This window comes from Symphalangus syndactylus, chromosome 12, assembly GCF_028878055.3.
Source record: "Symphalangus syndactylus isolate Jambi chromosome 12, NHGRI_mSymSyn1-v2.1_pri, whole genome shotgun sequence".
Classification (NCBI taxonomy): domain Eukaryota; kingdom Metazoa; phylum Chordata; class Mammalia; order Primates; family Hylobatidae; genus Symphalangus; species Symphalangus syndactylus.
In genome coordinates, this window is record NC_072441.2 from 56408458 (window position 1) to 56435778 (window position 27321).

Here is a 27321-nt window from a genome sequence, read left to right on the forward strand (position 1 = left end):
GTCAAAAAATTACTCTCAAATAATTTTTGGTAAAATGTTTCAAAGTCTACCTTTGACATTTATGATTATAAATCAATTAGAATTGAATTCTGTTAAATGAGCTAGATGAGGTATATTTAATCTTTTTCCATATAGAAAATCGTTTCTCCCAGCAGAATTTTTTCAATAGTCTATCCACTTTCCATTGATGTGTAATGTCCAATTTGTTACAAATAAGGTTTACATATGCCCTTCGGTATTTTCTGGGCTTTTTCTTCAATGAGACCATTGCCTATATATCTATATAACAAATCAAGTATAACTTTGCAAATAAATTATCTTAATTTCTTATTTTTTACCCATCTCATAAATCCACTTAACCATAATTTTATCTTTTTAAGGATTTTTAAATTCCTTTTAATCAGGGGAGTTAACAACGTTGTCTAGTTAGAAATATTGGCAGCAATGAGAGTAACAATTTTTCTAATTTCTAATTGTATTTGACATTTATATCTAAAGAAAAATTTACCAGTTGCTTACAATTTCACAGTATCATGTAATCTTTAATTTTGGATGAAAAAATAATTATTGATTATTGCTATAATATGGATATTTCTCCCCTCCAAACCTCATGTTGAAATTTGATTCCAAATCTTGGCGGTAGAGCCCAATAGGAGGTGTCTGAGTCCTGGGGATGGATTTCTTATGAATAGATTAATACCTTTCCAGGATGGGTGTGAGTGGCTTCTCACTCTGTTAGTTCCTGAGAGAGCTGCTTGTTAAAAAGTGCCTGGCACCTCTGCTGCCCCTTCTTGCTTCCTCTGTCACCTTGTTATCTCTGCACACACCTGCTCTGCTTCTCCTTCCAGCATGAGGGAGCAGCCTGAGGCCCTCACCAGAAGCAGAAGTTGGCATCATGCTTCCTGTAGAGCCTGCAGAACTGTGAGCTAGATAAACCTCTTCTCTTTATAAATTACCCAGCCTCAGGTATTCTTTTATAGCAACACTAAATGTACTATAAAAGGATGCTTCATGTTCTTAAAGCAACAAATAACTAAATTTTTTTGTACATTATATTTTCATTAATATACTACTATATTTTATTATAACTGATTATTTCTAATATATGAAAATGCATCCTTCATTATAAGAGACAGGAATTAAGAATCAGCAATTAACTCATGTTTTAAAATTGTATCTCATTTAACTAGAAATTGCAGAGGTCCAACTCAGATGTAAATGAATAAGAATGTAAATACATGGAATTTCTCTTACTCGAAACTACTTCGGTGTTGTAGAACAAATATATAATCTAAATCTGAATATGTATTGACTTTTCTATGATATTTTCTCAATTCCAGAATTGGGGGGAGGTCTTCCTAGAAGTCTGAGTTATTCACTAAAATTATAATTGTCGATCATTACCCATTCCGAAGTAATAAACACAAATATATTTTAAAAACATGTTACAATAAAGAATAAAAATTTGTTGCATTATATTATCATGATTTTAAAATTAGTAAATACGACTGAAAATATTTTGAAAGTTTATAATGTCAATAGCGTCAACATTATTATGTCAAAATAGCTTCATACAACAGTTTAATAGTTTTAACATATAATATTTTTATGTGATAGTTATAGGTTTATATATAAGTTTTGGGTCATATTATTATACTAAAAGGCGCATGAGATTTACTGGTTCACACATATATGTCTATTTTTTATGTTTTCATTTATACTCTTTAATAAGTTATTTTATTCTATTACTTAAAAAAATCTTCAAAAATATTCAGTTGTTTTCAAAATGAATAATTCACGTGACCCACCACTGAATGGCTAAAGAAACAAATGCATTCTGTAACTCTGTTACCATGTTAAGATAATTCACTCAAATATCAAATGATAATTACTTAAATTTATTTAAAAATATAAATATGTACTTTTTGGACATATTTTAAAATGAAACTAGACCAGATAGCACTTGCTGAGAGTTTGACTTGAGTAATGAAATGAGCTGAGAAGCTGCCAATATGTAATAGAATATTTAAAATCAATTTTGATATAGTCTCTCCTTTTCTAGCTGCTACCACATTTTGAAGCAAGGTTTAATTTCCTTGCTTATATTAAAAGCATCATACTTTATACTTGTATGATGATTATCCCTGTGCTCAGAAGTGTTTAATAACTATGGCATAACTCAGAGCTAACACAGCAACAGTTATGAGGTTATTTTTTTTTATTGTGTTACACGATTTATCTTATGTTCAACCCAACCCTAGGGTGGGTGTTAGCTCCTCTGAGAAACAGAAAATACACAATTTGCCCAACGTAATACAGGTAGTAACTGATGAAGCTGGGTTGAAAGCCAGCTATTGGGACTGCATTGTTCTGCTAACCACATTATATAGCATCCCACCATCTGAGGCCAGAAAAAAGAAAAAAAATGATTTCCTGTTGTTTCAGGAAGTATTTCAACTCATTCTCAAGGACGTTTTTTATAATTATTCTTCCAAAAGGTCTGAAATAGTATAATAGACAGCTATGCATCACAGTTTTATGAGCAGCTGGACTTAAAGCAGAAAGAGGCAACGGATATAAAAAATCATGTACACTTTCTAATTACTTTCTAAGAATAACAGCCCCATGGTTGCTTGGGGATAAATCTATACTGAGACCATGCTTTGGGGTTGTAGACACAATAGTAATAATAAGAGAAAATGTAAAAAAATGTACTTGGCCAATGAAGAGCATATTGTTTTCAGAGACAAGTTTTATTATAAATTAAATATATTTTTAGCAAAGAGAAATGTTTGTAAATATTGATTCAAATTTGTATTGCTGAGAGACAAAAGTAAAACCCATTCACATTCTATGTTTAATGTGAGGATATTCAGAATGAAAAATTCCCCTGAAGTAAAGATACCATTAGAAAACAGCAGTGGCCCCAATTGCCCTGTGACTTTGGATTACTGAAGAGGGAATCAGCGTGATAAATATATTTTGATGTTTATCACATATTTTACTCATGTGCCGGTTTGAAAATAGACTGCAGGTGGTACAGAAGAACACTCTAAAGTGAGATAGCTGCTGTAAAAGGCAGGTCTGCAGAGATTGCTTTATTATGAAAAGAATGCATCAGTGAGAAAATGACAGGAAAGTAAATCTCCTAGGGTCTACTGTGGCCAATATTGTCAGCAATATCTATTTATTTATATTTTGCTATAGCACATCATTAAAATACTGTTTCCTAGTCAGAGAAGTTTGACAGTGTAAAGCAATTTAACATTATATACTGATTCCTGAGCTCATTTCAGCTCATTTCATTGATGCATTCAGGTTTTTACAATGTTTTAAGCTAGCACTGGACTTTTGACAGCTCATCCCCAAGTATTACAATAGGAGTTAATGTTCAGGATACCACCGAAGTCTTTTATAATAATCTACTACATTTGTACAAAGGGGAGGTCTAAGCACAGAGGAGTGGAAAGCTCTTTAAGTAGAAGTTGTTTTTCTCATTTTTATTGTGACAGTGAAATAGTTAGAATACGTTCTATTTTAGTTATTATTTGGCACATTTAAAAATTGTTTTTAGGATTTATGATATTTCTCATTATTCTTATAACATGCTGCCTGCAGCTTACACACATATAAATTTATACATGGTGACTAATGAGCATATGTTTCAAATAAAGAATTAAAGAAACTTACTCGTTTTCCAGGAGGACCTGGTGGGCCAGCTTCACCAGATGGACCAGGAGGACCCTATAAAATGTGAAAAAAATACCTTTAACAAAATTGGATATTATTTTGTGGCCCGCATACATTTTCAAAATCCGGATGGAAACCAACCCTCTTTCTTCATTTCCACATGTCAATATTTCCTGGAAAATCTCAGCCCTATTTCAGATACCTAAACTTCCTCTAGATATTTATAGTTAGAGCTGGTAAATTTATATGGTAAAATTATTTACAATTAGAACAAAGTGAATCAAATTCTCTTTATGTAAAACTGTGTCCTATTAAAAAGTGCTAATTTATATCTGGCAAGCATTAAACAGGCATGCTAATTAGTATAATCATATGGTTAATAATTCTGCTCATATCACATAAATATGTGAAAACATAATAATATTACTTTTAAATTTCTTTTCGTACAACACTAACATTCTATGCCAAGGTGTATATAACATGCTGATATGGTTTGGCTGTGTCCCCACCCAAATCTCATCTTGAATTGTAGTTCCTATAATCCCCATGTATCCTGAGAGGGACCCAGTGGGAGGTAATTGAGTGATGGGGGTGGTTACTCACATTCTGTTCTTGTGATAGTGAGTGAGTTCTCACAAGATCTGATGGTTTAATAAGTGGCTTTTCACCCTTCACTTTGCACTCGTCTCTCCTACTGCCTTGTGAAGAAGGACATGCTTGATTTGCCTTCCACCATATTGTAAGTTTCCTGAGGCCTTCCCAGCCATGCAGAATTGTGAGTCAATTAAACCTCTTTCCTTTATAAATTACCCATTCTTGTGTACCTCACAGCAGTATAAGAATGGACTAATACACAAGCTGAGATATGATCCACAGGTCTGTCTATGCAGAATAAGCCTGTATCTGTGATAGTAAAGCATCTAGTGGGAATGGCCCCAGAGACAAAATTGTGTTGAGGAACCATTGTCTTTGGCTCCTAAAGTGAGTTCCCTCCCTTACTTTCTCCCTAAATAACTACATGTGGTCAAAGTACACTCCTGTATCATTCACAAGTTTTTTTAAAAAGGCCTATACTATGTTGAGAGTTCATTTAGGTTCACAATTAAAATAATTCATGCTAATGATGGGATAATAACCTTTGCTAATGATGGGAAATAACTTTGCTTTTAGTATTATTCGTGATTTTAATTTTTTTAACACAATGGATAGATAACTGAATTTGATATAGTGCGACAACCTCATTAGTATGATATGATTACATTTTTCATTATAAAGACTGTTTATTAATTTACATCAAACAAGAAACGTTCCATGTAAGATTGACTTTTAATGGGAATTCAAAATTTTTTTTTGATAATTCTTCCAGAAAAGTGCATATACATAGAGCTATGTTTTTCAAAGGCTGATTACTTCTAATTATCTCATTAAAATGCCTTGAGACTATGTAAAGACTTAAAAAAAAATTAGTGCATTTACTCACCGGTTGACCAGGATCTCCATCTTCACCCTTGTCACCACCAACACCATCTTGACCCTATAAGAGGCAATAAAATATGAAGCAAGATATATCTCAGTATCAATAAACCACACCACTTATCAGGAAAAAGGTATGTTAGGCCATCTCTTGAGAAAAATTATCAGATGAACAAGTAAAATCATTATATTCTTTTAACCTTTTTTAAAAAGATTGTGGTACCTCTCACTCTCCGCACAAAATTTTGTAAAACTGCTACTATTAATATATCAAATTTAAAATCCAGCATGCTCTTTATATAAGGAAGAAAGAAGATGTCATTAGTATACAATGCCAGTGAATCCTTTCACCATGAACAAATATGTTGTAGTTTGAAATAGGATTTGCATTATAGAAGAGAAACAGAAAAGCAAAGATCCTGTAACTTTCAAATAACAATAATGATGCTACTCAGATAATTTGTTTTTACAACCCATCAAAGTCTAGGAATCTAATCCAACTGTTGTACCTACGTTGCATGAAGAGCTTAATCACTTAATGTTGGTGCAATAGTCTCCAACTATATGGATTTTCCAGCATTTGCAATTACTTTTTATGTTTTCTTTTTCTTTCTGTTTTTGGGAGTTCACTTAGGTTATTAGATTTTTTCTTTATTAACAATACAGAAATTGGAAACATTCCCACCAAAATAATTTCTTAATTTTTCCCTGATACTTACTGCAGGGCCAGGTTCCCCAGGAGGACCAGGATCTCCAGGAAAACCAACAGGACCCTACAATGACGTTTTGAAAGAAAAATAAATGAAAAATAAATTTTTATAAAGTTATGACATTCTGGAGGTGAAGAGGTTAAAGTCATGACAAAACCTGCTGAGAACATTTCTCTTCTCCCACCAAAAAATTTCTAAAGAATTAATTCAATTGAAAATGCTTATGAATATGTGAAATGACGAAAAGTCAGATTTACCAACTATGTTCCAGAGTCTCAGGATTTCAAATCTTTCTAAGAAAAGCTCCAAGGTGAGTTTGGCATAAATGCCACATTAGAGGGGACCAAACTCACTTACCGGGTTACCCTTAGGGCCATCATCACCTGGTGGCCCCTTGGCACCAGGAGGTCCAGCAGCTCCAGGTGGGCCAGCTTCCCCTTTCTCTCCTCTTTCTCCTTTGGGACCCTACACAATGTTTAAAAAAAAAAAAAAAAAAAAAGAAGGAAAGAAGAGTTATCTTACAAGTTTTGCATAAAAGCTTATTAACCTTGGCATACTGGGCCAGACAATTTTTTTTTAGACGGAGTCTCACTTTGTCACCAGGTTGGAGTGTAGTGGCACAATCTCAACTCACTGCAACTTCTGCCCAGGTTCAAGCGATTCTCCTGCCTCAGCCTCCCAAGTAGCTGGGACTACAGGCACACGCCACCAGGCCCGGCTAATTTTTGTACTTTTTAGTAGAGACGGGGTTTCACCATGTTGGGCCAGACAACTTTTGCTGTGGGGAGCTGTTCTCTGCCCTTTAAGAAGTCCAGTGGTATCCCTGGCCTTTACTAACTGGATACCAACCCTCCACGTTTGAAGACCAAAAGTGTCTCCAGATATTGTCAACTATTTCCTGGTGGGCAAATTTAATCCCGGTTTAAACTAAGTAGAATAATATAGTCCTAATACAATTGATACATGTTTATTTAAGGCAGCAGGACTTGTTTGTTTGTTCCTTTTATGGACAGTTCATCAAAGGGAATGTATACAGTAAACAGCCCTTAGTTTTAATGTTCTAACTTCAGCAAATACAATATTTTTTCAATTTGTTTATGAATCCACATATGTAGAGATATCCAAAGTTATTAAACAAGGCTTTGTATTTGTGATTTTCCTTAATGAGTTGGAAAGGGAAAGTAAAATTTGAATCACAGCTAAGAGTTAAGTTACATGTTTGTAATGCTGTAAAAGAAATTCCCAAACCAGTAATACACTATGTTAACAATAACACAGTACTTACGCCTATGCCTGCTTCCCCAGGAGGCCCTGGGTTCCCTGCTTCTCCAGGTTCACCCTATATAGAGAAGATCAAATTAGTATTAGAATACAGAGATGATCTTTTACATTTGTAAAATTCAAATGTTATCATATCATTTTATATTAGCCCATTTTTTAATATTATTTAAAAGGCATTGAAAAACTTTAATAACAAAAATAAATTTTTCTATTAGTTATTCCAGTGCTTTTATTTCTCACGTGAGTAGACAGAAATATGCAGGCTTGATACTATAGTTCTCACTGGTTGGTTAATAGTTGGCATATTAATCCAGACTACCACAAAACCATCATAACAGACATATGCATATTTCCTAAAATATTATGTATTTGTACTGTGTCAATATTCATATTACAATCAAGTTTATTGAGTGAACAATTTCAAATTGTTGTTTGCTAAAATATAAATTTATTTATCTTAACTACAACATATCAACAGATGATTTGCTGGTACATATGTTGATATTTCACAGGATTTGTTTAGTAGGAATCTAAAGAACTTAGAGGAAAGACAATAATTATAATATATGTAAAGGTACTTAGACATTAATTAAAATTGCTCCATTTGAGTGTACACATAAATGTGATAGCCTTTATTATCTCCCTGTTTAGATATGAATGGCTTTTTTTTCTAGCCCTGTGGACCAATAAATAAATCTCTGCAACTAGTAGGGTTTAGCTATGAAAGTCTGTTGCTAATGCCCCACAATTCAAAATGCACAAAAATGTAACATCTTTTTCAAGTAATCATTTAAGTAAAACAGTACATTCATTTACCGTGTTTCCACTCAAAATCAGTCACACTAGTGGTCTCAGTAATTGTGAGGTGGAAATTGTTCTTTTAAATTGAAAAAGAAGTGAGGCCTAAATTTCCCTTACCTTTTAACTCTAATATTTCCAATATTCCTGACACAAATCCACTGCTCTTAAATAAATGTGTCACATTACATACAAACTTAATTTCAGGGCAGAGACTATTTTGTGTACATAGTTTCTTACTCTAGGAATATACACATATTTTAAATTCTTAAATTACCCACTTAATGGTGGAGACATCAAGTACTTTTCAAGAGTTTATTATTAGTAGTGTGATGTGTAAATTATTTCATCTCTCAAGATGAACAGCAAATACTTCCAGAAGTTTTGGATAACTCTTACAAAAAAATTGCATTTATATTATTTATAAAGACAGGTATCACTCATCTATCTCAGTATAATGGAATGACATGTTAGTGATATTTCCAAGAGCTGATATTCATATCATAAAAGTGAAACAAGTAGTTTGGCATTGAAATCAATCGTAAAATGTCCATATTAAAATATTTATTTAGAAATATGATAAGTCTATTGAGCATGTACATTGAACATACCATTTTTCATATAATTTGAAAAAAAACCTAAAATTCACGTGAAACCAAAAAAAGAGTCTTATTGCCAAAGCAATCTTAAGCAAAAAGAACAAAACTGGAGGCATCACAGTATCTGACTTCAAATTCAACTGCAAGACTGTAGTAACTAAAAAAGCATATTTACAGCACACTAATCTTTGACAAAGTTGACAAAAACAAAAAGGAAAAGATCCTCTTTTCAATAAATGGTGCTGATAAATCTGATTTGCCTTAAGCAGAAGAATTAAACTAGACTCCTATCTTTTACCATATACAAAAATCAACTCAAGAAGGATTCAAGAATTTAAACATAAGACCTGAAACTATAAAAATACTAAAAGAAAACATAGAGAAAACTCTTCTGGACATCGGTCTAGGCAAATAATTCATGACTAAGACCTCAAAAGCACAGGCAAAAGAAACCCCCAAACTAGACAAATGAGACTTAATTAAACTAAAAAGCTTCTGCACAGCAAAAGAAATAACCAAAATGTTTTCTTATGTACCACATTAATTCATGGTAACATCACAGAAGGTTAGAACTACAGAAGAAATAGTTGAAATATTTTTAGTAACTCTCTATATGTTTTGTTGTTCTCTTTTCATTCTTACCAACTATACAGTTAAATTTATGGATATTGTGAAAAGATTATTTTCTTTTTATTAAATGAGTGAAATGATACGTGGTAAAAAGATAGGTTTAAATTATCTTAGAATTTAAGTATGTGCTTTCTAATGATAAATGCTTGAGGTGATAAAAAATTTAAAATATCTTCTGTTTCAAAAAAAGTATGATCTTTTTACTACAAAGTTTCTTTATTTTTAGAATAATATATTAATATTCATTTGTCCAAAATATATGAAAACTACCATTTTGTATGTTAGATCCAAGTGGGCACGATGTAAAATGACAATTAGTTAAAATGAAATTTAAAATTTATCTAAAATGTTTCATTTAAAAGGAAGGTGGGACAAAAATCACAAATCAATAAATCATTGCAACAAGACTAATGTTATATAAATTGTCTATATTTCTAATACCACAATGCTACAAACTATTCATTTTGAAGAATAATAATTAATATAAGTTTTATGATAGAGCACTGATATATGAAGGAGATGTTAGATTATGAAGTCATCATTACTTATTGTGTAACCATTTACCTCATTATATAACACACTTGTTTAGGTACATATCCTTTCAGAAAGAACAACAAATTACTCTGTATGTACAAAGTTATAAAATATGTATAAACCTTAAGAAAACATCCTGACATATTTCCATGTATTGACAAAATTATTGAAGTGAAAAAGCTACTGATAGCAATTTTACAGTACATGAAGAACAGGTTAAATATATTTGAACAAAATGCAACATGACTAAAAGATACTGGTTTTTTTTATTCTTCATTGTCAGTGACTGGAAATACATTTTCCAATATAGAAATGGGTATACATTCAGCCAGAATCAAAGCTGATGTTAGAAATTTGCAATCTATTAAAAATTATACTATCCTTGATTAAGAAACATCAACAACAAAAAACAAAGAAACAAAAAAACGAAGGTTAGAATTCTGCTTCTATCGTGCTCTCTGTCACATAAAAAAATAATTCAAAAGAAAGGAGCAAAATTAAAAATCTGTGTTTGTTAGTGTAACTCATTTTGACTGGGATTGATTCAAAATGATTCAGATTGACTGAATTATTCTCATAAGAGTCAAAGTTGGCAAAGTGTTACTATAATATACATAGGCTCTAAATTAAATGGAAACAACGTGGAAGGAAGTTTCTCAGAACTCTAAACATCTGGCATTCATGCCTATTTTCAAGAGTAGCACTGGAATAATGACAGCTTTCCCTCTGCATTCAAATTCTTTAGGAGACAAGATAAGCCAGTAAAAGCTAGTAATCCTAGAGACTAGCTCCCACAACAATTGAGTCAGCATTAGAGCCAAAAGGAGATAGATGATGCAAAGAGAAGAGGAAAAGGTGTGTGCCTTGGTGCCTTTTGTCTAACGTGATGATATCCTCAGAGAAAAGTGCTCTCCCACAGAAGACTAAGCAAGATGAAAAATGTTTTCTAGGACAACTGAATGGAATGAAAAATGTGTTTTCAATTTCAACACCAACTATTGGAACAGTTTCAACACACAACTTTAAATTTAAGAATATCTTTTAAAAGGCAGTCAATCAAAGAATGCAGTAAGAATTAGCTAAAGAGTTAAAAATTATCTTAATCAAATAACGTTGATTGTAATCAAAATACTAGAATAAAAGCATTAAGCTGAAGTAGATATCAATCTAATCTTATTACATTTTTTTCTGAGAATTAAATGCTTTAATTAAAAGAAATAAATTTAAGTATAATATAAAATATATGAAAAAACTTGAGACCAAGGAAGGGAATCATTTTTAAGAATAGGGTAAGTCTACACTGCAGATATCCTTTAATAAGTAGCAAATTCAGGAATTTTTTAGTGTTTTCACTGTATAATATATGATGTTATAAATATAATTCTTCCCTTTCTGAAAATTGGTAGTTTATTTTTTAAAGCAAGCAAATATCAATGATAATTTTCTTGAAAATTCTATTAAGAAGTGAGCATGAATGCATAAATAAGAAATCAATGAATCATTTTGACATTTTTTATAAAAGGAAGAGCAGACTTTTAAATGAAATCATGTTCACAAGGGAAAAAAAAAAGCTATTCTGAGCCCAGATATTGTGGTTCATGCCAACTATTTTGACAAGTGACAAAGATAGGTCAGAGTATTAGTAATGAAAATATAACTCAAAATATAACAAAATGAATGATTCATTCCTTTGTGGCTTGCAGGATTCCTTTTACCCTTTAAGTCAGTTACATCAACCAGTCTCTTCTATTTTGACCACTATTACTGGACATTCATGGACTGCAGTGTATCCTAGCTTAGTCACTTTCTAAGGAAAAACTTTGATGAAATTACAGGAATCCTCTAGGGCTCAGCTTTCTCAGCTTATAAATGTGGATATTAAAGACACCGTAATTGTGAGGTTCCTGCTTAAAGAAAATAATGCCTGCACTCACTCATTCAATATAATAATTGGCAATCACAACATAATATTGCAAAATCATTTTAACTTTAATTTTTGAAACTACTAGATGACATGTGAATCATATAACTATGTAAAAGGCTTAGAAACACACATACTAGAAGCACTTAAACTACTACCCAATATTATTACAGTTCTTAATTCATGCTGTTTCAAACTGTGTGTCACTAACATATTTACCTTTTCTCCAACACCACCAACTGAACCAACAGACCCTGGGGGTCCTTGTGGTCCCTGCAGTGTAGAAAAAGGAATGTAATTATCCATATTCTTATTAAAATAATGCATTCGTAAACATATATCTAGTTGTTCTCAAAACAGAGAGAAATAGATGCATGAGTATTCTTAGTCATTTAAAGAATGAGACTAAATGATGCTTAATAGAATTGTCAAATGTGTTGGATAGCAAATAATTGAATATATTACACTGATTTTCAAATTCACTATAATTTTGAAGATAAAGCAGGAGACTTTCAAGCTCTGGTTGATTCCTGAAACATAATGTCAATCTCTTTGCCAGTAGAATAATCAGATTGGTTTTAGGCGGTGATTTTGTAGTGAATCAAAATTATGACCCTGGTTAAGAATTACATGATACAGGCAAGAAATAAACCCCTTATAACATCTTTTAGCTTTTAAATTACCTAAGAAGAATGAAAATCTAAAAACTCTTTTAGTTCCTCTGTTTCTAGTCTATTTTTACTCAGTTCTGGCCTGCCAGAATTAAAGCAGATATTAAATAATGAAGAAAATGAAGACCAGAGTCACGAAGGAAACATAGACTTCTTCATTGCGAAAAGTTGGCCGGAAGGAAAAATATCATCAAAGCTATAGATCCATTAACGGTAACAGTAAGATAAATATGGCATTATATTTCAAAATCTTATAACATTAAAATAATTTTTAAGCTTGCAGAATATCATCTTTATACAATTAAGAGAAAACATTTTACATGATAAAGGGTGCACCTATCACACACATATTGCTGTAACATTATATAGTCTGAAAATACAAAATGCAAAGCTTTTAGATGAAAGCCACTGTTAACAAGTGCGTAAGAGTTATCATACGCAAGGCACAGTCTAAGTATGTTGGTTTGAACAATGTGGTAATTATAATATATACAACATTATTTCTCAGTCACCAGTAAATATATATCGAATGGAAAATGTGTACCTATGTTATATTTTCCATGATTTGTTCACTATAAATTCCACTTATTTCATTGTATAATAAAGTGGAGTGAATAGGTGACCCTTGAGTTCTTAACCACTTAATATTAAACAGTAGTTTAATATTGTTATAATTCACAGAGAGCATCTACTATAAAATAACAAAACCTATATAACTTCAAAATAATTAACATATATTTCAGAGTTCTTACATCAGCTCCATTGGGACCTTGAGGGCCTCTTGGGCCTGGAGGACCAGGTGGACCCTGTAAGAGAGAAATATTGAGGTTTACAAAGACCAAATTCAAATGTGTTTCCAACATTTTCATTTTATGACTAAAAAATCTAAAAGAAGTTTAAGCTTGCAAAAACTATAGTTAGTGAAGCATATCAGGGTGATAAGTCATCCTTCATGGATACAACATCATGTTAGCAAATGAGCCTTTACACATAGCTATGAGGAAATTAGGATTTCAGGAGAAACAATTTGATTAGAAAATGGGCCAAGAAAGCCTATTGCTACTGTCTGGTATAATGTGTTCACAATATAAATAGATATATTTCATTCTAGAATATGTTACAACATAAAGAGAATGTAAAGTTGGAAAAATAAATGGTGCTTGAATAGATTTAGAATTCATTAACTCAACAGAAGTATTTTTTGTTGATATGTATTTTTAGCTTTTTCTATGTCAACTCTTAGGTTCTATATGCTAGAATTAGAAATAAGAATAATTATTTAATTTCATCATAAAACAAAGATTCTCTCTCCTGACAGTGCAGTAAAATTAACTTGGGAAAATTTTTATAAAATACTGATGCCAGAACCTCCTACTTCAAAGTTGTGATTAAAATAGTCTACAGAGAATTTGTTTTTCACTGTACATTAGTACATTTCACTGGACATTAGTATTTTAAAAAGATCTCAGTTTATTCTAATGCCATGGTTCAAAAGCTTTTCTGTTACTATCTATTACCATGTAATCAGGAAGAATATATCAATGATTCATAGAACCATGATAACCATACCTGGAAAGGAACTTGCTATGTATCTGATACCGCTTGGAAGTATTAACCAGTTATTTGAATCAGAAAAGTGGTGTTTTGTTTTTTGTTTTGTTTTTTTGTTTTTTGTTCGTTTGTTTGTTTTTTTGTTTGTTTGAGACAGAGTCTTGCTCTGTCGCCCAGGGTGGAGTGCAGTGGCGCCATCTCGGCTCACCGCAAGCTCCGCCTCCCGGGTTCACGCCATTCTCCTGCCTCAGCCTCCCGAGTAGCTGGGACTACAGGCGCCCGCCACCACGTCCGGCTAATTTTGTTTTGTATTTTTAGCAGAGACGGGGTTTCACCATGTTAGCCAGGATGGTCTCGGTCTCCTGACCTCGTGATCTGCCCACCTCGGCCTCCCAAAGTGCTGGGATTACAGGCGTGAGCCACCGCGCCTGGCCAGCAAAGTTATTTATGCATTTCTTATATCTAGGTTTATTAATGATGATACGGATCATTTCAAAGAATATATTTGAGTGTAATTCCTAAGGAGAATAAAACCTAACAGACAAGTGTTAAAATTTCAAAATGTGTATTTTGAAGGAAGTGAAAATTGGGGGCAATGTTGAACGAAAGGGACACTTAAGACATGCAGTCATCACATTTCATTATGGGTTTCAATTACCTTTCCTAATTATTTTCTTATCTAAGGTAGTGCTTCATAAACAATTATATTCATTTCAAATTTTCAGTTCAGGTCTTAGAGAGCCAGAATCAATAAATGCAAATAATTATAAGTCATAGCATTCTAATTAAGACAGAATTATTAAATTAAGAATTTGTTTCAAAGTACAGTTAATTTTTAATTCTGTATAAATTGCTAATCATCTAAATCTTGAGTGAATATTACCTATTCTCTACCTGCTCCAAATCAAAATCCAGAGCTAAAGACTAAGATATAACTAAAGCATGGCAGTTGCTTATATACACCTCAATAATATATACATAGTAATGAAAGAACACATAATAATTTACAAACCAGTGACTGCCATACATATGACACACACCCATCAAACACCAAAAATAAAAACTTACCATGGGACCAACATCCCCATTTTCACCTTTTTCACCAGGTGGGCCTGGCAGACCCTAAGAAAATATAATAGAAAAATAATAAAAGTCACTCATGTACTTAAAAAAAAATGTTTGGTCAATTTCTAAGATAAAATCAAGTATAAAGTTCAATAAGTACATGGAAATTAAGATTCAGATACTAACATTTGTTAAAATACCTACTATACAAATGTTGACCACATGTGATAAAATCTTACACCTGCATTTACAAATAAAATTTATGTTTTGTATAATATTATATTGTTTATTTTTAGTTACAATAACTAAATATATAATTTGATCTGGGAATTTATGAACACCCGACCATTTGCTCAGTCCTGTACAAATAATAGAACTTCTCTGGTACAGATTTCTGGAATCTTTTGACCCAAAATATTTTAGAATATGAGGTTTTTATAGTTAGGTACTAGTTTGGTAAAATAAATATTCCAACACATTTCAAAGGTTATAAATATCTTCTGAATTTTTGAACCTGTTAATTCAATTTTGGAATCTTACAAATCAATGAGCTCATGAAACCTACTATATTATACTTTTAAAAACTCTTTCAGGCCGGGTGCGGTGGCTCACGCCGGTAATCCCAGCACGTTGGGAGGCTGAGGCGGGCAGATCACGAGGTCAGAAGATCGAGACCATCCTGGCTAACACCAGTGAAACCCCATCTCTACTAAAAATACAAAAAAAAAAAAAAAAAAATTAGCTGGACGTGGTGGTGGTCACCTGTAGTCCCAGCTACTAGGGAGGATGAGGCAGGAGAATGGTGTGAACCCGGGAGGCAGGGCTTGCAGTGAGCCAAGATTGTGCCACTGCACTCCAGCCTGTGCGACAGAAAAAAAAAAATCTTTCAAATCTATTTCCATTGTATTCAATTGCACTGTAACTGCTATTTAGGAGAAGCTCTGTGTTACGGTATAAAAGAAGACAGAAAGATTGCACTCAAATTTCACCAGTCTATTTCTTTATGGAAAAATTATTTTATTCTTGAGTACTTACTTGATCTTCCAAAAATTATTCCATGAAGATTATTTTTATATTCTCTTTCATGTCACAACAATACTTTGTACGTATGTCAATTGTACATTTATAAATTTTCTTATGTCACTTTTGTTTATATTTATAGTCATGAACTACTTTGGGGAATGCATTCATCAGTAATCTTTTAGCTGTCAACTGTTTAGGAACTAGCAGAGGAGCAATCAAAAATTAAAATGTTTGTTGAATGAATGAATTTTAAGAAAATAAACTAACAAAGATAGCTACATTCAATAAAATATTTCTTGCTAACAGTAGCTATGATACTGAAAATCCTGTCATTCCAAAAGTTTAATCTTAGAAAAAAGAACTAAAGAAATTCAGTTATATATAGTAGTGGAGTGTTATGTGACTATTAATGTGATACTAATACTCTAAACATGAATAATATATACAATAAATAAAAATACAAATGAATATGCATGGTATAACTTTAATTGTAAAATATATATGTAGAATAGGTATGCTAATTATCAGACAGAAATAGCAAACATAGTAATCATTTCTAATATTGTAGGATTATGGATTTTTTCATTTTTTAATGTTTTCAATGTATATTTATATATTAATACATCTTATATATGCTATACATAATTTTTAATATTTTATAATATTTTAGATGTAATCTATTTTAGACATAAAAATACAAACAATGTAAAAGCTCTAAATAACTGCTAGTACTTAGTAACATTACTGTCTTCTTGACATTGCACTGCAATTGTCGAATATTATTTGTGAGCCACTGTGAAAAATATATTTTACTTAATGCTCCCTAACCATGCACTTGTAAAGTAGCTGAAACATGAGTTTCAAAAAGCAGTACTTGCCTTTTGCATAGATGATAGCCTTTGATATTTTCATTCTATTTTACCTTATCCTGTTCTATTTCATTTTTTTAATACTGGTAATGATCCACTAAATTGTTTTTATAACCTACTATATTCTCATGACTTTCAGTTAGTAAAGAGGGTACTTTACTGAATATTTTTATATATTTGTTTAATTGTGGCATATATTCATTTTTATGAGGAAATCTTAGTTACTAATTTGTAACAAAAAATATGTACCAGAATGTCACTTTTTTTCTCAAATGTCAGTATGATGTCTGAGAAAAGAGACTGCTATATGTACTTCCCAAACTGTTACCATCATCTAGAATTATAAGTGAAGTTTCTGGAAGAAAAAGACAGGTAGTATTTCTCAGATCTTATTGACCTAAAAATTACTTGTAGGTGACTGCAAAAAAATTTAGGTTCTAGGTCAGTCAATTTCAGAAATTCAAAATCTGAATTTGGCGAAAAACATAAATTTTAATTCTTAAACATGCATGTATATTTTAACACAGTTGAAATAAATATTTTAACACCATTTTCTTAAATAGCATACACTGCAACTTAAACATAATTAAGTTTAATTATAACACCATAAATTTAAAATTACATTCCTTATTTTTTGTTCAGGTTTTCACACCTTTTTAGGATAGAGTGCATCCAATTTAGTATCCCCAAATTAAAAGGTATGTCAATATTAGTTCACAGTTTTATTTTTATTGCAAACCCAATTGTGCATTTTCATCTTTTTTATGCATATAATTATTCCAATTAGTTCAATAAAAATATCCCAATAGAAAAAAATATTTATTTGTTTTTAATTCAGTTAGATCATAGTTTGTGTTAATTAAGACAGAAAATTATTATTATTACAATCAGTGGAGACATAATGTGTCAAAATCTCTTGTTACATGGAACCAAACATGCTGAAAGGCACTCTAGGGTTAATCAGTTCTCATGAAATGTCCTACCTTTCTCCAAAGAGGTAATTTATGCATGGAGAGATTGTTTTAAGATCTGTCAATTTAAAATCATTGCCACTTAAATGATGAGTTGAAAAATGAAGTTAGGCCAAGAATTCACACTCTCACTCTATATATGTGTGTGTGTGTGTGTGTGTGTGTGTATATATATCCTTCATATGCAGATGATAGTAAACATCAAATTGAAAAATCAAGACATTTAACCTGAATATTAGATTATTTTATTTATGTCTATTATAATTGCTAATATCTATTCTTCCATGAAGACAATTAAAGGAGGCAGATGCAATTGTGAACATGTTAATTACATTAGCATCATTCAGTTTCCTGATTTAAAGAAGTAGCTGTGGGAAAATGCAATCACTTTTTTTAATGAATTGATTTCTTGAGTCACCCTCATCAAAGAGCACATTTCTTACTTTGTGGAAATGAAGATGACGATTTTATTGAATATTTTATAAATATAATCTATAAGACACCTACTTTAATCATGAGAACTGTTTCTAAATTATAGCTGTATAGGATTCAGAGTAGTCAAATAAAAAAAAGAAAATGAATATTAATGTACCCATTGACAATCTAATTTTAATGCCTTGTTTTCAAATATGTGTGCTTCTCACATATATTGATATGTAGTACTTACGAGTGTTTATGTATAATTGTCCAACAAGTATAACTGAGTTAAACATGACAAATATGAAAGTGAAGTTTTTGCACTCTCCAAGTTTAAAAAGAATTATTTTGACCTTAAAATAAGACAATTAAAAAATCATGTTATCTGATAAACATTCATTGTTTTAACAGTAATAATTTATTATATTGTGTTTATAATGCAATTTGTGTAATTATGCACATAATAAGCTATTTAATATCAAAACATTAATTTTATAATCATATTTATAAAACTAAAAATACAAATTGTTTATATAAATTCAATTTACATAGGCTTTTCTACAACTTCACAAATTTCTAGGTTCAGTGAACTAGATGACTTAATTTACCTTTTCTAATACAAATAATATACCGTAAGTTACCCTCATGTGGGACCTCAATACCATTTAAGACAAAATGTTACAATCTTTCCGTGGATCACTAGGAAGAGACAGAATAAGCAAGTGGAATAAAAAAGCTCAACGTTTCCAAAGTTTGTAGGAAGCAGTGAACATCAAGTGGATGGTAAAAAAAACAACCAGAATAGGGCTGGGCACAGAGGCTCACGCCTGTAATCCCAGCACTTTGGGAGGCTGAGGCGGGCGGATTACGAGGTCAGGAGACCGAGAGCATCCTGGATAACACAGTGAAACCCCGTCTCCGGAGAATGGCGTGAACCCGGGAGGCGGAGCTTGCAGTGAGCCAAGATCACACCACTGCACTCCAGCCTGGGCGACAGAGCGAGACTCGGTCTCAAAAAAAAAAAAAAAAAAAAAAAGAAGCCCAGAATAGAAGATGTCTGCTGCTCTGGAACATTTTGTTTAAGAGTCCAATTGTAAGATAGAGGCTGTAATGTTCTACAATTTAATATTTATTTTCCTGGATATGCTTCATAAAATTCAAATTATAATTTTAAAATGATAATAATCGATCTTAAATGATCGACTGTTAATTTGTTTATTTTACCTAATATTGTTTAACATGTGCTGTTGGCAGTTGCTTTTGGCAGGATCCCATTTCTCAAAATGCTTTCAATTTTTTTAGCCATCTTGAAAGTAAAGAGTCATAGGTCGAGTTTCTCCAGGGAAAGGAAGCGAAAGTGTCTCCAGATCCGCCCCTGTCTGCCTGGGACTTTGTGTGCCTCCTATTGCTATCAATCTGAAGTACTAACTTATCTTGTTATGAGCCCTATGAAAGGACCCTTCTAATATCTTACTTTTAAGTATCAGACTTAGGCAAGGTTGTAGTTCATTTTCCAAACAAAATGGGAGTGAAGAAAGGAAGTGTAATAATTAAGGTGGGTCTAAAAATACTCCAGAATCAGGAGCCAGGGCTGTTACATGTTCAGGAGAATTAATCATACATGATAAAAAGGATTTCAAGTTCAGCTGCTCATTTAAAAATAAAATGATCTTTATGGATAAACATTGTACCCAAGTTCTTACGTAGAAAAAAAGAAAAAAATACTTTGTTTTACATCCACCAGAAAACCTGGTGAGAAGTAGGTAGAAATGATGGAGTAAACAATGACAGGATCATCTTACCTGAAGACCTATTGGACCAGGAGGTCCAGGGAAGCCTCTGGCACCCTCATCACCTTTTTGCCCAAACATCCCCTGCTGTCCTCTAGGACCTGGTTCACCATCACCTCCCTAGAGAAGAGAAAGAAACATTATCACAAACTGGAAAAAAATCATTATGATATGAGTCATTAAAAAATGTGGCCATTTCTAATTTAATCAAAGCAGATGTATTTAAGAATAACCAAGTAAAAAGTAGACTAAATGCCCATTATCTGCTCCCATATACTATTGTTTGTTTTGCTTATTTTCTTTGCTTCTGGATGATGACTGATTTTGATTTGATCCTGTATACCAAGTGAAGTAAAAACTGTCTAATAATGGAAATAATTTTCTGAATTACTACATATTAAGGAATTCTCAACAAATTATTACTTACTTTCAAATGAAGTTACAATGTTTTATTTCTAAGAATCAGCATGGCTAGCTATATTTGATAATTTAAATTTGATTTAATGTCAAACATACAAACAAAACTTATTACCCTACAAAATTGACTGGTTATGGGACAGTATATAAATTTAATCAGGGGGCTGTAAGGATTTAGATTTGCTGAACAATGTGGAATACTTACAGCAATTCCAGGGGCACCAACTGGTCCTTGAAGACCTGGGGGACCCGGAGGACCCTGCAGTGAGATAAAAATAAGTAATTTTTAAAGTGAAGCCAGAAGAGCATCAGCCATATGAAACAGAACATTTAGCCTACCAAGATCAAACATTTCTGTACTCCTTTGGAAAAAAAGAAGCATCACATAGAATTCTTTTGCATTTAGTGCAATCATTTATTTTACTCCTTGAGACTCAAGCTTTCACATTTGAAATCAATTTTAAGTTGACATTTATTGAAAACACTCTCATTTGTAATGTTGTGAATCTTCAAGATAGATTTCTATGCTAACAGAAATCAAGTTGTAAGATCCACATTTGAAAATTTTCAAAGTATCAGATTTCTTTAATGAGATAAATATGATTAGTAAAGGGCTCATGAAAAATTTGTCTATATACTATCTTCTGAGTAAACATCAGAATTCTGAGCGTTCTATACAGATAGAATGTAGTGACATATGAAAATTTGGAATTTTCACATGTGCATACACATGTAAACTACTTGTTATATATTAAGTACACCAGGACCTCTTATTTTGAGCAATAGTTTTCAAAAGGCATTATGAGTCTTACATGCATAGATATTTCTTCATTGTCTCATTTTCTTACATTAGTAACGGGTCAGGCAATATAAAAGGTTCAGGCATTAAAGAAATGAAAGTGTCATTGAACTGTATTGTCCTGTATTATAACTACTACTTGTGGGGGAACTGTTAAAGCAAGATTCTGAAAAGCTGGTTCATGGGCCTTTGGGACTTCTTGATATGCTTTTAGTATTCTGCTAGTTCATAACTCTTCTCATAACAACACTAAGGCATTTTTTGTCCTTTAACTATATAGACTTTTGCACTAGTGATGTAAAATCCGTGGTGAATAAAGTTGCTGGTAACTTAGCGCTAATCATGTCGGTAGCTACCATTTGTAATAGCATTAATTGTATTTTACTACGATATACTTTCAGTCAACACAAAAATGGCTGTTCCGTCTAAGAATGTCATGGATGTAATTGTACTGATGAGGCTTTGAAAGTTATTAATATTATTAAATATTGATTTTGAATATGTGTCTTTTCATATTCATTTGACAAATTGAAGACATACATAAAGTATGCTTGCCTCATACTGAAGTACAGTGCTTGTCTCAAAAAAAAAAAAAAGCCCCACAAACACTTGTATTATAGTTTGAAATGCAAGCTGAACTTTTACATGGAACACTAACTTTTACATGGAACACTATTTTTACTTGAAAGAGCAGCCGACAGAAAAACTATGATTGTTTATAATCACAGTTATAAATAATAATTGTGATTATAATCAGTTATAAATAATAACTGTGATTATAAATAATAAGCATGATTTTGGCAGATGTTATTCAATATAAAGGAAGCCTTGGATTTTAAAGAAAACAACTGACAGTATTTACTGTCAATAACATTTAAACTTTAAAGTAAAAATTAGAATTTTGGAAATCTCTTATCTGCCATTGTAGACTTTATATCTTCCCAATCTGAAAGTATTTTCCTATGATATTAATATTGCATAAAGAATTGTGTCAATACTTTGAGGACCTTACCCAGGAAATCAATAATTTCCAAATTTTCAATGAAGGATATTACAAAATTATGTATGAAACATAGTCATCAACGTGCAAGATAGAGCAGTGGAATATAATGTAATAGCACAAAAAGCTCACTGTTTTTGTTTCAAATTCTGTTGTGCAAATGACCCTGAAGAAAAACTACCACTTATAAAATTTCTATGTACAATCAAAGAATATTCAAAATTATCTGAAAAGGTACTGAAAATGCTCCTCCCTTTTATAACTACATAATTTATGTGAGCCTAGATTTTCTTCATGCTTTCAACCAAAAAAACATGTCACCACAGGCTGAACTAGATATGAGAATATAGCTTCTTCTATTAAGCTAGACGAAACAAATGTAACAATGCTACTCTTGGGACTATACATTTTTATTTGCAAAAATATAGCTAGTTTTTATTAAAAGTGCTTTGGGCTTATTATTCTTAATTATAAATAAATCAATACATAAATATTTTAAATATATCGGTTTTCATTCATATGATAGTAACCCACATAGACAAAAGCTTTTTGGGTTCCTCAAAAACCTTTCAGAATATGCAAGGGTCCTGAGGCAAAAATATTTGAGATTTACTGGCCCAAATAATGGCCATGCATTCATTTTAGCATTGCTTTTAAGGAGTAAATAAAACTTTTTCAAGATGTGGCTTCTGTCACGTGTATAAGGTAGTCTAATTAAGTCAATAGTATTTATTTATAATTAAAAAATCTAAATGGAATCTAAAGTAATTTACTGCTATCGTTTGGATATGGTTTGTCCCCACTAAAGCTCATGTTGAAATTTAATTCCCAGTGTTGGGGGTGGGGCCTAAATGGAGGTGTTTGGGTTCTTAAGGTGGATCCATCAGAAATAGCTGCATAGCGATTGAGTTCTTGCTCTGGGGAGATTGAGTTGGTGCTTGAAGGAAAAGAGGGTTGTTTTAAAGTCAGCACTCCTGTGGGGTTTGGTTCCTCTTTGTTCAGGCGCACTTCCCCTTTGAACTTCTCTGCCATGTTTTGACACAGTACAAAAGCCCTCACCATAAGCCAAGCAGATGCCAGCCCCAGGCTTCTTTGTACAACCTGCTGAACTGTAAGCCAAATAACCCTATTTTCCTTATAAATTATCCAGCCTTGGGTATTCCTTTATAGCAACACAAAACAGACTAAGGCAGACACCAAAATACATTTTGTAAATTTATAGTCAATACTAACTGCATCAAACATATGCAGCTGGTTTTCTGTACACAAATTCTTGACATAATTTTACAGCATGGATCCAGAGTATCAGTGCTATCACCTATTTGTTGATGTTTTGTTATACTGCATATAAAAATGAACTATGCATTAAATACTACAAATTATTACTGCAAGCTTTTTCTCTTTTCATTCTAGAGTTTTCTTTTTAGTTAGAAAAATCCATCTCATAGGACTTTGGTAACTCTTCAGTTTGGGATTCAATCAATTCCAATAAAAATCTTCTTTCAGTTATGTGTTAACATAGGCAGTAATTCCAACCCTAAAAGCATCAGACTGATGGATCACGAAATAGAATGAGACTGGTCTGTTAGAATCAAATTGCTGGGGATAATGCATAAACTTCTATACTAGGTGAAAAAAACTCGAAGGACATATCTCTGTACTCCCCCCATTTATGTTTCTATTGGAGAGCAAATGTATGAACACTTAAAGGGGAAAAAAAAGCGAAAATAAAGAACCTAGAAAATAATGTCCACAGATATTCTTTAGAGAGTACAAATTAGTAAGGAAGTGCTGAAGCATGTGACAGTATCATCATATAATATATTTCATTTAAGAAGTAGGAACATGTTTAAATACATAATTTAAAGAGAATATATACTGGTAATGACAAAAGAAAAACATCATAAAGACAAGAGTGAACACACCATTTAAATGAGCAACGAAAATTATTTTGAAGTTTTATGATTTAAAGGAAAAAATTTAAAATAAGTATTTATAACATGGGAATGAGTGACCAATTTGTATACCTGTAGAACATAGTAATACTATTAATTTTGGTTAATATATGCATATATGATTTCTCATAATCATACAAAAAAGACTTTCATTATGTTACTCTTTCATTTGCTATAGCAGAGTTACAAGTAATGGCCTACAATCATCATACTTTACTTAATCACAGAAATAGAAAACTTCACAAATATATAAAATTATAGAATTATATAGGAGATACACCTAATGCTAAATGACGAGTTAATGGGTGCAGGAAATCAACATGGCACATGGATACATATGTAACAAACCTGCACATTGTGCACATGTACCCTAAAACCCTAAAGTATAATAAAAAAAAAAAAAAGAATTATATAACGGCAGAGGTAATGTAGTATCGGTATTATAAGTATTGGCTAGGAAAGTTAGTAGTACTATATAAAAATATCAATGGTAAATAGTAAAAGGTGTTAAATAAATAATGTTCTCTCAATAAGAAGCAGGAAACTCACATTTTCTCCTTTGTCACCCTTGCTGCCTTTTTGTCCTGGTTCACCAATTTCGCCCTGAAATTGAAAGATTTGACTTAGAGTTTATCTTTAACATGCTATTGCATTGTCTTAATTATCATCAAACAGTTAAATTTTACCTTTAATATAATTACATGCTAGTGTGTAATGTCACTGTTTAAAATGGAAAATCTTGGGTTCCCACTGCTTCTAGCTTTTTAGTATTGACTAATATATTAACAGACAAATCAGTTTAACTTCAAAGTATACAACTGAATTTATAATTAAAAAATCAATTTTGTCTCAAATATTACCTGTATAAACTGATAATGGAAGTACACCGATTTATAAAATCTATAATTACACGTTAATCAAAAATTACTTTACCAGCCGGGTTCTGGGTCTCACACCTGTAATCCCAGGTTTGGGAGGCTGAGGTGAAAGGTTGGGCCCAGGAGTTTAAGACCAGCCTGGGAAGCAGAGTGAGACCCTGTCCTACAAATAAATGTTTTAAAAAAGTTAGCTGCACATGGTGAGGCATGCTTGTAGTCCCAGGTACTTGGGAAGCTGAGGTGGTAGGATCACTCGAGTCCAGGAGTTTGAGGCTGTAGTGAGCCCTGTTGCACCACTGCAGTCCAGCCTGGGCGACAAAGCAAGACTCCATCTCTCAAAAAAGTAAAAAATAAAAATAAAAACAAAATAACAGCAAAAACACTTTTCTGCTAATTTTCCAAACGTTAAAATGATGCACATTATCAGAGTGCTGGTTTACAAATTTTTAAATAATATTTTAAAATAATATAATAATATATTCAATTGAAACATTTAACACACAGCCATACATTTGGAATTAGGAGCTTAGAGTCTGTGCTCACATGTTGGCAAATGATAACAGGATTATCAAGTAAATATGTAGCTCATTCTTAAGTCTTATTGTGCAATATCCAAGACATGAGGGCTAACCATATACATGTAATTAATTTTTTTATTTTATATTAATTTCAGAAGGATATTCTTAAAAATAAATAAATTTTGGCATCTACTAGTTTTTCTCACTACCACTGTTCTTTTAATTGATTTTTCTGTTTATAAATCACATACTATTTTATGGAACAGATACTAATTCTGAACCTCTTAAATAAAACTTTTGAGCATATGAAAATGTGTGTGAAACTTTGAAAAAGGTAACCTTCCAGCTGGCGCCTAATCATAAAGATTAGAATTATCTAGAATTCTTGACAAAAATTAAGCTTTTTCACAGGATCTACTAACATGAATAATGAATACCAACCTTGTCTCCGTCTTCCCCAGGGGAGCCGGCAGGACCAGCTGGCCCTGGGAGACCAACAGGACCTTGAACTCCATCTCTCCCTGCAGGCCCTTGGGGACCTTTTTCTCCCTGTATTGAATATCCAAAGATCATTAGTTTTACAGTTTTGAAGTGCAGCTACAGGAGTAATAATCTAGCTTCTATATTTGACAAGGATATTGTTTAATGTTTTTTAGAAAAACATTTTAAAGAATAAATGATACATGCTCCCTACCTTCATTTGTGAATAAGAATACTATTCTTTTAAAACCACTTATAAATCTTAGGCTATGATACACAAAAATAATTAGGACCCAACTTAGAATTTTTCTTTCAAACATGCAATTATTATATATTGACAAATCAGATTCCTTACGTTTGCAAAACTTTGCTGAGCCTCTATTCTCCTTCCTTAGTGCCACTGACATAGCTGTGTAATGGGTATTAGGCTTTAGAAATAAAAAAATGCAGTTGCTCATACGTCCAACTTTGCCATATGCTTTATATGTTTCATATGTAACTTTCTTATTTTTAAGTGTTTGTTTTGGTTCTCTTGGTTTTTGAAAATGGCATTATTTTCATGTTTAAATTTACCTATATTGTATATTTTTTTAAAAAGTGCCTTGATAAGGAACTCAACTTCTGTTTCCAATAAAACATCTTTTCGTAGTTTAAAATAAATTATTTTCTAAAAGCCAAAATTTCATCAGTTTTGCACAAGACAGTATTTTTGATTGCATTCAGAGGTCCTTTCTATCCTTCTGTTATACAAGCTGGGAATCTACAAGTGATTAGGTTTTGCCTTTTCATTACCCCACTTTCCCTCACTTCCCTTAACATCTCCTGCTCCTTTAAAATGACTTAGTTTTATACATTTTATCTCCTAATTATCTCTTGAATATATTCACTTTATCGCCACCACTGACACCTTATTCTATAATACTGGTATCCTTGTTCTGAGCTATGGAAGAAAACCTCCTGCCTTTTCCCACATGTATTCTTACTTCCTTCCAATGTATTCATCACACTGCATCCAGAAAGCCAATCAGATCATGTTACCTACATTCTTAGGTCAATTTACTTGTTTACTTTTCCTCAGATAAAGACTTCACGGCTTAGTGCAGCCTACTATGATCTAGCTCCTGCTACCTGCCCAAACACATCTAGCCTCCCCTAACCCTTGCTCTCTGCATTCCAACCCTTCTAGGCATTTTTCTCAACCCCTTAAATCTGATGCCATGTCCCTTCCTGTGACATTGCCTGAGCACATTTTGTTCCTGTGGCCTGGAATGCCCATATGGG

General features: G+C 32.3%; 1 protein-coding gene across 5 annotated transcripts in view; it reads right to left on the bottom strand.

Moving 5' to 3' along the window:
* COL11A1 (collagen type XI alpha 1 chain) overlaps nt 1–27321 on the bottom strand; it is a 223552-nt gene that overhangs the window by 32092 nt on the left and 164139 nt on the right. For all 5 annotated transcript variants that reach the window (XM_063624370.1, XM_063624368.1, XM_063624371.1 and 2 more), the window contains 12 exons: nt 26002–26109; nt 24714–24767; nt 20616–20669; nt 20006–20113; nt 14927–14980; nt 13060–13113; nt 11856–11909; nt 7159–7212; nt 6231–6338; nt 5883–5936; nt 5171–5224; nt 3691–3744 (listed from right to left, as the gene is read on the bottom strand). In XM_063624370.1, coding sequence (XP_063480440.1) covers nt 3691–3744; nt 5171–5224; nt 5883–5936; nt 6231–6338; nt 7159–7212; nt 11856–11909; nt 13060–13113; nt 14927–14980; nt 20006–20113; nt 20616–20669; nt 24714–24767; nt 26002–26109 — 810 coding nt within the window. The remainder of the gene's footprint in view (nt 1–3690; nt 3745–5170; nt 5225–5882; nt 5937–6230; nt 6339–7158; nt 7213–11855; nt 11910–13059; nt 13114–14926; nt 14981–20005; nt 20114–20615; nt 20670–24713; nt 24768–26001; nt 26110–27321) is intronic.